Source organism: Budorcas taxicolor, chromosome 3 (assembly GCF_023091745.1).
Source record: "Budorcas taxicolor isolate Tak-1 chromosome 3, Takin1.1, whole genome shotgun sequence".
Classification (NCBI taxonomy): Eukaryota; Metazoa; Chordata; class Mammalia; order Artiodactyla; family Bovidae; genus Budorcas; species Budorcas taxicolor.
In genome coordinates this window covers 8720250-8732242 of record NC_068912.1, presented here as the reverse complement: position 1 = coordinate 8732242, position 11993 = coordinate 8720250, and the positions used below count along the sequence as shown (strand labels likewise).

Below are 11993 nucleotides of genomic sequence, written 5' to 3'. Positions count from 1 at the left end.
GTGGCTGAGATATTTTAAGAATACACAGTTTGGTGAAGAGGGAATCTGTTATAACCCATGTAAACGCAGAGCCTGACACACAGTTTTTAGCACATAGTACAAACTCACTGGATATTTGTTGAATGTACGACTATGTCTTATGAGCCTGTTTCACAGTTCTTTCCACTAGACTATGTAACCCCGTATCATGAAATCAAATTCTTAAAAACTGAAATCAGTTGGAGAAGAGCAGGACTGGGGATTAGAGGCAGGGATTACTCCCAGGAGAATGAGGAAACTGGAGATGGAGGCAGCAGCTTCTGGAAATGTCAGTGTTTATTAAACATTTAAGGACATTTGGGGGGGGGGGTTTGAGAAGAAATATACAGGATGTAGAAAAATCCTAAGAATCCCCTGTGGCTGGGAGTGCAACCTCTTCCCTTTCCCCCTACTTCTCATTTGTTTTTCCTGCCTTTTCTTTGGTTATTTAAAAGCTATTTCTTAAGGCTCATCTGCCCCTTCCTCAGCCCCTGACCTGTGAGGATCCTTTGTCTCCCTCTCCCCATTCCCGTCACCTTGAGTCCCAGAACAGTGCTCCAGAGTGGTCGGGGGGCACCATTCCTGTAGCTGAGGTTTGAGGATCAGGAGCCCCTCTGCTTGGGCTGGCTCTCCATTAAAGATTTAAAGGGGGGCGGGTGGCGGTGGTGAAGAATTGCAAAAGCCACATGACGTCATTGGTACTCAGTCATGGGGGGAGGGTAGAGCATGGGCACAGATAAACAAACAAAGAAGAATGGATTAAAAAATAAAAAATAACTAACAACCTAAATAAGCCCTGAAGGAGAGTCCGATCTGGGTGACCTGGGTGTTAGCTGGGAGGGTACAGTGTGGAGCTCGACCACCTGAAGGAGGGGAGGGAGGGTCAGAAGCAAGAGAGCCAGAGCGGCAGGCCAGCTGGTGCAGGGGATGGAAGTGTCAGGTGGCCTGGGTTTGAGGCAGGGGTGTCAAGGTCCCTTTCTTCTCGGCGCCAGAGGAACAGGCACCAAACACACAGTCCTTGGGGCAAGTGAAAGATAGGATGGGGCCCGGGCTTCCAGAAAGCCAGGGGGTAAAAGGGGGGAGAATACGAAGTGCCTGGGTAATGAAGTCTGGAATGAAACTTACATCTCAAAAGGAAGTGAGGGCAGGGCAGGGCTGGGGAGCTAAGGAGGAAAGCACCTAGACGGGGATAGAGGACCGGAGGTCCCCCTGCTCTGGCAGGGCCTTGGGGGGGGTGATCACTTTTCCGAGTCCAGGCCCATCATGTTCTTGAGGGCGTTCTTGAGGCTGGTTCTGCTGGGGGACTTGACAGCAGGCCGGAGCTCCGCGCTCTGCTCATCCTTCCGTAGCTCCATCTCGATGACCACCACCCGAGAGCCCTTGGAAGCCTCCGCCCCTAATCCCCGATCCCCCGCCCGGCCCGCTAACCGCTATTTCTTATCCTTGCGAGACTCCCCCAACCCTTTAGCCTTCTTCTCGCCGGCAGCTTTGGCGCTTCTGCTGTGGTCCAGCATGGCGTACAGCACCGGCGTCTGTGGGGAGGAGCGCGCGCATCAGGGACCCGTCGGGTGGGGCTTGACTGTTCCCAGCCCGCCCTCGAGGCGGCCCGGCGGCTTCCCAAGTCCCGCTAACCTGCCGGCCGCGCTTTGCGGAGTCCTTCGCAGTCTTGTGCAATTTGCCCTTCTCCATGGCACTGCAGGGACAGGGGGCGCTGTGGATTTGGCGGCTTCTTCTTCCCTTCGGCCCTCCCACCCATCGAAGTAGTCTCCGCCCAGAGGCCGCGCGCAGAGGGTCGGGGAAGGGGTGTCAGGCCCCGCCCTTTACCTGAGCCTTCTCTGCAGGGCCGCCTGCCTGCGTAGCCAGCAGTACCGAATCAGGTAGAAAAGCAGCAGCGCCAGCAGCACAACCCCCAGCACACCCCCGATCACGGCTCCCAGCACGACCCCGTACCTCGTAGGCACTAAACGGGGGAAGGAAAACAAGTGGGGGAATGAGCAGAGACAGTGTCCTTGCTTCCTCGCCACACACCTGTTCCCTGCGGTTGGGGATCTAAGATGTCCCAACAAGGCTGCCTTCTGCCCACTGTCCCAGAGCCTGAGGGGCATAACCCCGGGCATTTTGCCCCTCGCCCCAGCCTCTCAGCCAGGCCTGATCCCCTCTCTGAACTGCCTCCCATACTCCCGTCCCACCTCCTCTCACACCTTTTTCAAAGACATAGAGCGTGACCTGAGAGGTCTTGCCCACTATGTCTGGTGGGTTTTTGACGTCACAGGTGAAAGTGCCGTTGTCACCATAGTCCAGGTTGTGTATGACAATGGAGCCGTCCTTCCGGTGAGGGTCCCCTACCCACTGGATGCGCTCTTTGAAGGTCCCCACCTCATCGATGTAGGGCTGTCCCTTGGCGTAGTGGAAGATCTGCGAGGAATGAGGGGAGGCATGCAACTCTCGCCTCCGGGTGAAGGATTCTGGGCTGGGGAGGGAGTGTCAGTGCTCCTAGGTTCCAGTCAGGGTGACAAGACTTGCCACTTACCTTGCCAAAGTTGGGGTTATGGCTCATAAAGGATTTCCCCTTCCTTAGCCCAAATTCTCTTTCCTGTGGTTGTCTGAAGCCCCCTTTCTGTTATGCAATCCCATTATTCCCCCAGGCACTCACCGAGATGGCATCACGGCCCCCTTCGGGCTGGTAGCGCCAGGTGAAGGAGAGGTCATCTGAAACCCACTCACTGGACCAGAAGGAGCAATACAGTGTCACCTGCGAGCCCACAGCACCGTGGACCTCCTTGTCTGTGTAGACCACAATGGCCTGGACAGGGGAGAGCACTGCAAACATAGAGGGGGAAATCAGATGCACGTGTGGGCCCAGCAAGGAGTATAGAAGGAGTGAGACCAATGGGAAGTCAAGCCTGAGTCACAGACCATAGCGGAGATTGGGGCAAAAATGATGAATTCCGAGGCCCAGGTCTCTCTGGACTAATTGAATGGAAGAGTAGAAATACTGTGTTGGCTCAAGTTCTTCAGCATGTTTGACAGAGGAAATGTGTACCATAGTTCTCCGGAGGACTTTCAGATGTTGGGTTCAGTCTCTAGACTCTTACTTTGCCTTTAGAGCATTATCTAATTTTTAAGCTATCCTTTAGATGCAGGCTTAATGATTTTTAAAACTTATTATAAATTATACAGGTAACACCCCGTGCATTCTTCTTATAACTATGCAAGCAGTATAGATAAAGAAAGCTAAAGCCTGTCTTGACAGCTCCCAACCAATTCTTCTGTGGTCTCCTTCCAGATAGAACCAATGTTCTCAGTTTAATGTGTGATCATTTTCTATGTATCAGACTCAACACAAACTCAACATACACATGTATGAAATAGTTTTGTTCTATGAAGCTTTTTTTTAAAAAACATATATTGCATTACAGTTTACTTTTTTCCTTAAGAATATACGTATATAAAAGAATACAGGTGTCTGGGAGGGTGTCCCACGTTGATGCCTAGCGATCAATATTATTGCTGCATAGTATTTCATAGAATGGCAAACTCAAGTTTCTTGCAGAAAAGATGAAGATAACTGGAGACTGTAAGTCTTTTTCCCTGGCCCAACTGTCCTCATTGCTGAATCCCTGTTTTCCATACAATTGCTCCTGACTGGATGGGTCAGGGAGGGGAGGACCTCATAGCTCTCTCAGGGGAAGCTGGATTCAAGTAGGAAACCCCTGCCGCCCCCACCCCAAGCCCCAAACTCAGATGACTCTGCTTGTGAGCCCTCTGTGGTTCTGATTTGACCCTCCACACCCTCCTTCTGACCATTCTGGCCCAGTGCCACTCCCAAGACTCACCCATACAAGGAAGGCCATTCCAGGGAGATTATGTGTGTGGGTTGGCCCTGGCTGGGGGCAACTGTAGACCCTTTTGTTCTATGGGAGGGGGAGGAAGCAACCAAATAAATAGAGACCCATTGTCTGACCACTGGCCAGTGTTGGGGGCTTATGCCTCCATTCCCCTTCCCCCGATCCCATCCCCAGCTCCACAGTCCCAAATCTCCCACCTCAGCATGCAATACCAGTGATTCACCTCCTGGAACTCAGCCTTGGAGCCTTCTGGGGAATCCCAAACGTAACAAGGAAGGTTATTCATTGGATCTAACTTCTATTCCTCCTGTTCAAGTATAAACCACTGCCCTCAGCTCTGTTCAATGGTTCTATGAGTGGGGCAGATGCTGGACAGTACCCTTTCTCCCTCTTAAACTCCAAGATTCCTTCTCCTCATTTCCCTCGGCATGCCCTTCTCCAATTCCCTATCCTTAACATTTTCTTATGCTGCTGCTAAGTCGCTTTAGTCGTGTCCGACTCTGTGCGAACCCATAGACAGCAGCCCACCAGGCTCTCCCGTCCCTGGGATTCTCCAGGCAAGAGCTCTGGAGAGGGTTGCCATTTCCTCCTCCAGTGCATGAAAGTGAAAAAAGAAAGTGAAGTCGCTTAGTCGTGTCCGACTTTTAGCGACCCCATGGACAGCAGCCTACCAGGCTCCTCCACCCATGGGATTTTCCAGGCAAGAGTACTGGAGTGGGTTGCCATTCCCTTCTCCGAACATTTTCTTAGGGTACCTTCAAATAGTTCAGTACAGCCCAGAGGAGTCTAGATTCTGGGTTTAGCCCTAAAGGAGCTGACAGCAGAGAAACTCCGACATTCTAACCAGCTCTTCCTCCCGCTCTCTCCCATTTGCCCTACTTCTCACCCATTGCACCAGGCTTCAGGGCAGTTTGGAGAGGGGAAGGATCCATTCAGATAACTTTGCTTTGAGTTTTTGTTGCTCAGTCAGCATCTGCCATGGGAGGGGGGCTAGCCAGCTTCTGTGGAAGATAGCTTTAGACCCTGGAATCTCACGGAACCTCCCTTGTACTCTGTTTACCCACGTAATGGACAACAGATGCAGAGTTAGAAACTGAGGCAGCAGATCCAAAGAGCTGGGACTACAACCCTTGGGCTCCACCCTTAGATCATGTTCCCTGACTCTTTTCTTTGGGGAGACTAAGGTTGAGTTACCTCCTACACTACTGAGGAATGAGAAAGACCAGTTTCCAACCCCTATCCAGTCAAGTCCACCTTGGGGAAACGCTCTACACTCTCTTCTCCATTCTCCCTTCACAGAATACCTTTATCTTAACAGCCTCTCTCCAAACTATATGTATATATATATTTTCTACAGAGACTATCACCTTCCCACTCTTGCTCACTCTTTCTTTGGTTGTAGAGGGGAGTGCAGCGAAGGCCGTGGAAAGGGTGCTGGGAGACAACCTGAGCCCCAGGGCTCCCAGACTGGGTCAGCTCAACTTACCCAAGGAGGAGAAGAGTAGCGCAGCCAGGATAGGACTGGGGCTGGATGAGGGAGCCCCAGGAGCCATCGCTGGGGCAGGGCTAGGGCCCAGGGCGCCTGCGCAGTTGGGAGTGGGGGACAAGGAACTGAGCGGGGGTTCCTGGAACCCGCTTAAAATCCCCCAGGACCCCAGTGTGAGGGGGCTGTCCTGAGCCAGTAACCAATTGCAGCCTGGCATGTGCAGTTGAGAGGTGGTGGGGAGTGGGGCAGAGTGCAGGGAGCAGAAGTGGCATTGTGTCCTCTGGGTGGAGGGGTTGGGGGTCACATACCACCCCACACACTGAAGGCTTTGTGTCTGCTGGCCTCCCCCTGCCCTAGGCTGGAATGTCATGTGGTGGGGGGGGGGTGAAGGAGAGGGACAGAAAAAGGGACACAAACACATTTCTCTGAGGGACAGATGGGCAGGAGAACCTGAATTTTAAACCTATGAAAAGGGATTTTTCCATAGTCTCCTTGCCTGAGAGTGGCTCCTCTAGAGCCCTGGGAGTTAGTGAGCCCCAGAGAAATTTGAAAACAGGATATCCCTACTATCTTGACTACTATGGGCTTCAGTACAGGCTTCTTGAGATGACCAGGTCCTTTGGGAGTCTTCATTTTGTTTTTTTTCATTTCTCTGCATCTTGGGTGATTCTTTCCAGATAAAACCTTTTCTCCACGGGAAAATATCCAGGGGGTAATCCTCTGATCTTACCCTCTTTTTCAGGAAGCTCTTCACTGCCTCATGCTGCAGTTTAAGTCCATTTCAGTCAAGAGCAAGGCAGCAAAATCAGATTGAGTGCCAGCTACATAGATGAGTATGTGAGTATGTGGGTAGTTGAGTAATAGAGAGAGGAATAAAAATTAAGATCTTCCTTCAAGGAGTTCAAAATTTAGTTTGGGAAAGCAGAGAGGGGAGAATCAGAGGACAAACCCATTAACAATGAACTGTAATAAACCATGATGCTTGGTATAGTAGCATGATGAACAAAGTGCCAAGAGTATAAAGAGGGCATGCAGAGCTACATTAGGAAGATTAAGTTGTGTAACAGATATTAAACACAAAAATAACTTTCATTTAATAAATGAAGTTCAGAGGAAGGGGGAGTCATGTCTAGAAGTCAGTATTAGATGCAGACCAGCCTTTAAGGATGCACGGCATTTTGAAGAGGAGAAATTGGCAGTGCAGATATCTGGGAAGGTAGAAGAGCAAGAGCAAAGACAAAGAGATAAGAAAGCACATGTATGTGTGTGTGGGGGGGGGGCGTTGACTAGATTTGTGAAGTCGGGAATATTCAGGGCAGATCTGGTATCCCCCATTTTGACTTGACATGGGGGATCTTGAACAGGCATCACAGGAAAGGAGGCCGCACAGGAAAGCTGAAGTCAGTTTGTGGAGGGCCTTAAATGACAGCCTAAAGGGGTGGATTTAATTTGGTACATCGTAAGAATTTGCTGAAGGTTTGGGGTTTGTATTTGGGGATAGGAATGGGAGTGTCTATATAGTCAGAGCTGAGTTTTAAGACAGATAAGTGAAACTATTTAAAGAGCTAAATGAAAAAGACACTCATTGGATTTGTTAATGTGAAACTTCAGAGGGTCAATGACTAGAAGATCAATAGCAGAAAACTCTAACATAACAACTTCCTAAAGACTAAATTGCTTATTAAATGAAACCTGTTTTTTTGAGATACCCACTAAGGAATACACTAAAGCACAGTCTTGAAGATCAGCTGTCAGCAGTGTTGCAGAGGAGATTCCTGAACTAGATAGGAAAGCAGGCTGGAGCGCCTCAAAGGTCTCTTCCAAAACCAGAAGCCTATTAAAGTGCTTTCTTTGCCAGCATTATAGAAATGTTAAATAGTATTTTCATTTGATGCAGAAAGAAGTGAATCTCCACTATGTAAGCCCTGAAAGGAAAAGCACAGGAGTGCTAAATATAAATAAGATTTGAATATTAATGTAATGAATATGTTTTTATTGTAGAACAGGAGTTGCCCTGGGCTGCTGTCTCCTTCACTTCTCCTCACTCCACCTACTCAAAAAGGGCTCAAGAACTTTCTCTCTCTTCCATTCCTTGCCACTTGTTTGCTTCTCCCTTAAGTCGTAAGTTCTCTGGAAGTGACTGCTGTGCTAGGTTTCCTCAGAACTGCTTTCCAGCATAGAAATCAAAGCGAGTTCTCCCCCACCCTCACCCCAGGTTATTCTGGCAGTGGGTGTCGCCCACACAGCCCTGAAACAAGGAACAAGGCAGCGCTGTTCTAAGTGGGCATCTAGCTCATGCGGCAGCTCAAGCCCAGGAATTGTGAGACAGAAAGCTCACGGAGATGGTTAGAGCATGTTCCCCATCCTCGGCGAATAGTGGTCTGGGAGGGTCTCTCCCCCATGGATCTCAGCGTGTGCACTATTTCTGGTGAAGAAGGTTCACATAAGAATGGGAAAGAGCCCCAAGTATCTTTAATAAACTTGTTAAATTTAAGTATAGTTGATTTACAAAATTGTGCTAGTTTCTAGTATGCAGCAAAGTGATTCAGTCACGTATCTAGTCATATATAAATATATATATTCTTTTCCATGTGGTTTATTACAGGATATTGAATGTAGTTTCCTATGCAGTAGGATCTTCTTGGTTATCTATTTTATATATAATTTATATCTGCTAGTCCCAAACTCCTAATTTATTCCACCCCCACCCCCACTTGGTAATTAAACATTTGCTGTCTATGTGTTTCTGTTCTGTAAATAAGTTTATCTGTGTCATATTTTAGATTCCACATATGAATGATACCCTATTTGTCTTTCTGACTTACTTCACTTAGTATGCTAAACTCTTGGTTCACCCATGTTGGGTAAACCCAAAGTATCTTTTCCCTCGGTGTGTCAATCATCCTATCACGCGTTTTCAGTCTCACCTGGGAGGGGGAAGGAGTGAAACTAGACTAAGACGTCTTCAGTGAAGCATTTAGGCAAGTCCTCGGTTTTGTGGGGCTGAACAAATGAGTGTGTACAGCGGTGAAATGTACACTGCAGAATCTGCTGCTACTGCTGCTGCTAAGTCACTTCCGTCGTGTCCAACTCTGCGCGACCCCATAGACGGCAGCCCACCAGGCTCCCCCGTCTCTGGGATTCTCCAGGCAAGAACACTGGAGTGGGTTGCCATTTCCTTCTCCAATGCATGAAAGTGAAAAGTGAAAGGGAAGTCGCTCAGTCGTGTCCGACTCTTAGTGACCTCATGGACTGCAGCCCACCAGGCTCCTTCGTTCATAGGATTTTCCAGGCAAGAGTACTGGAGTGGGGTGCCACTGCCTTCTGAGCCAGCCGCAATTCTGCCGAAATCTTTTCACTTTCAAATAGAAGTCAGCTGAGAGAGAAAGAGGCAGACAGCATAAGAGCAGATAAAACCAGCCAACTGAACCGACCAATCCTCTAAAACAGCTGGTGTTGTCACGTGACAGAAGCCCCGCCCCTCCGGCCCAGGGGTGGTGGGGCCGTCTGGCGTCACTTCCGTCAGGCCGGAACCCAAGATGGCTGCGCTCTTGTTGAGGTGACTTTAGTTTGGGGCTGGGAGTCCGTACCGGCGGCCCTCACGGGACCTGTATTGGCCCCTCACGTCTTGCTGATAGCTGTTTACCCGGTGCTTGGGCCCGGAAAGGACTCGTGGGTGGAGGCGACGCAGTCTAGAATCCTAGAGACCCCTTCCCCACCCCCAGCCGCTCCTGTATATCGTGGAGAGCTTCGGGGGTCACTGGCGGATTATCTTTTCCTTACTCCGTTTTACGGAGGGGTCGCAGGGCTCTCGCTTCTTTTGCTTTCCCCGCTTCTAATAGTTCTTCCCCAGCTTGCTCTCTGGGCCACGGCCAGAGCCGAGCTCCAAGAAAATAGCTCTAACTTTTTTATTTAGGGCTTGGGCTTCGAGGAGAAGAATCTTGGTGTACTTCTGCATTTTACTCCTGCAAACACCAGCTGCTGGCAATGTGTGGGCACTGTTCGAGTTCCTAACCCGCCCCTGGTAGAAAGTGCAGGAGGCCTGGACCCCACCGGGCTGACGATTAGTAACAGCGCCTATAGCTGTCGCTCTGCTGCGCCAAAGCAGCCCGGAAATTCAATTTTGGTTTATTTTTTTATTGGGTGGATGAGGGGAGTAGATGTCTCAGTTTTTCTTTGCAGTGTCAACTCGTCCAGAGAAATATCGTAGATTTTCTTTCATTCTGAATTGTCCGCTTTTTCAGAGGCCTCGTTCTCAGAACCGTTAACAGCTGTAGCCGCTTTAGTGACTTTAGACGCTCTTGGTACAAATCCCAGCACAGTTTCTTGCCAGCACTATTTTTGGAAACTGTTTGTTATGGAAAGTTAGCTTAAACCCTGTTGAGATTTAATTCCTGATTTCCCCAAATATCTTCTCGTTCTCTTTCCACTTCAGTCACCCCGCATAAAAATAGACGGACCTTATTTAGTTTTTCTCTGTGACAAAATGATTCCTCTTGGGAGTTGAGATCAGGAATGGTTTATCTTGATCCTTCATTTTTCTCCCTGTCTGTTATTTCTAATTGTGTCTCTTTCTAAAATGTGTCAGGGCTTGTCTTGCCAGATTGCCTCCTTTATTGCAGGTAGTTTGACCAGAATTGAATGCTTTAAAATTCGTTGGTATATACATTTTAGTAGATGTCGTAGGCTTTTTGGTGGCATTATCTTATAGCTTGTAATGATCATATTGTGTCTGAACAGTTCATTTTAGGAGTTTCATGTTTAATACTTAGAAAGTGAGGATCACTGTTTTCATTGAGTATGTCCAAACTAATTTTGAGCTATGTAGGACCATCATCATTAGGATTCATAGTGATAGTACAAAACTCTTATTGTAGGGACATCTCTCTTCATTTCTCACAAGGGCTTTTTAAAAGAAACAGGAGATTTCAAAAAAGTTTTTTTTTTTTTTTTCTTGATGAGAGGTCTGGGGTCTAATTCCATTTCACTAGAGGGATTTGTTTATAATGTGCTGATTTCACCTCAAAGGAAAACACCTTTAAGAAATTCTAGGAGCTGGTTTCTAGTTCTAGTAGTGTCACTAATTCCATTTATTTTAGACAAGTCTGGGTCATTGATTCCATGATTGCCATTTCTTTGCAAATGAAAATAGTCATAAGTTGAACTCAGGAGAAATATTTTCTAAATGTTTTTAATGCTTGGTTAACTAAAAATTATTAGTATGGCAGTACTGTATGTTATGAATTTTGAATAGTATTCTATATTTTGTATAGTCCCCGAACAGTTCACAAACTAGCTAGGGATGAATAAGCAAGCTATGTAGCACAAGCTCCACTGATAGTCAGGGAATGATTTGCCAAAGCCAAGAAGACCTAGGTGGAGAACTAAGCTAAGAACAGCTAGGCTTCTGTCTAGTAATATTCATGTAACTTAAGCACAAACCCACCAATAGTCATTAACCCTCTGGGCATTGCCCATCATATTAAATACTACATGTGAAGCCCCTCTAAAAACAAGGCTTAATTTATTTAAAGTCTGAATTCTTAAGACTGCTTTTTAAAATAAACATACTCATTCACAGACCATTTTTTTGAGCCTGTTCTATGTGTCATGTTGTTATAGGTGCTGTAGATGTAAAGTATTCCATTCTGTGCTGGAGGAACTCAAAGTTTAGCAAAGGAGGTTAATAAGCAACCTAATTTTGATTTAGAGATATGAACAGTTGCTTTGGGAGCATGGCAGGTGTAGCAGGTAAGGCTAAAGGAGTGAAGTTGCCATTTGGGAGTTGCTGGGTCTTGAAGGATGAGTTTATCAGACTGTAAGGGAGGTCTACTCAGAATAGCCTGAGCAAAGGCATGTGGTCAAAAGAAACTATTGCTCTCTCTGTGGGTAATGTAACTTTCAGTTTGGTGGTATAGGGGGCTGATGGGAACTTGTGGGGGAATAATTCTAGAGAATTGGATTGGGTCATGTTGAGAAGGACCTTGTTTGACTGTGGTATGAACCTTGTTATCAGTGGGGAACTGTTAAAGACTTTTAGGCAGGTGATTGATGAAGTCAGCTTTCTTTTTCAGTAACTTAACTGGTTATATTGAATGATAGGGAAGAGATTGGTGGTGCTAGGAGATCAGTTCAGGAGTTCTTGCTGGAGTTGATTGGATGCTCATACAGTTAATCAGAACTTTTGTGTATAAATGATTGCTCTTCATTGTGTCCTTCAAGATTATATATTTTAATGTTGTTAACCTCAGACATTTATCAAACTAAGTTTTCATGTGCCATCAGATCAGGTGTAGAGGATGTGCAAAAGAAAGTCATTATATTATACTCATATCTTGTTTTGGACTAAAAATGGTTTTTATTTAATTTGATGACATAAACTTGGCTTTGAATAACTTTTTTTTTTCCAGAAGTCAGATCCATTTTCAGCAGATGAAGATTTTTAACACCACAAAGAATTTTAAAGAGAATGTAATGTGAATTCTAAGGACCTTTGGGAAACCAGTAAAATATTAATAAATTACATATATGTGGTATAGTGCAGTTTACAGAGTGCTTTCCTATACATTTTCTCATGTTATCCTCCTAGTAATCAATAATGCAGGTTTTATCAGTCCCATTTTACAAATGAAAAAGCTGAA

The 11993-nt window shown here is 46.9% G+C and overlaps 2 protein-coding genes across 3 annotated transcripts in view; one reads left to right on the top strand and one right to left on the bottom strand.

The window, feature by feature from the left end:
* Positions 1 to 297: 297 nt before the first annotated feature.
* Positions 298 to 5461, bottom strand: MPZ (myelin protein zero). Its single transcript, XM_052637380.1, has 6 exons — positions 5353 to 5461; positions 2672 to 2838; positions 2220 to 2433; positions 1843 to 1978; positions 1651 to 1711; positions 298 to 1550 (listed from the first exon to the last, which is right to left on the bottom strand). The coding sequence occupies exons 1-6, from the start codon at positions 5417 to 5419 to the stop codon at positions 1449 to 1451; spliced, it is 747 nt and encodes a 248-aa protein (XP_052493340.1). The 5' UTR covers positions 5420 to 5461; the 3' UTR covers positions 298 to 1448.
* Positions 5462 to 8856: 3395 nt separating this feature from the next.
* Positions 8857 to 11993, top strand: part of SDHC (succinate dehydrogenase complex subunit C) — a 30400-nt gene continuing 27263 nt past the window's right edge. Inside the window, exon 1 of one of the 2 annotated variants that reach the window (XM_052636904.1) lies at positions 8857 to 8911. In XM_052636904.1, coding sequence (XP_052492864.1) covers positions 8892 to 8911 — 20 coding nt within the window. In that variant the 5' untranslated portion in view covers positions 8857 to 8891. The remainder of the gene's footprint in view (positions 8912 to 11993) is intronic. The other variant, XM_052636903.1, reaches the window with a different exon arrangement.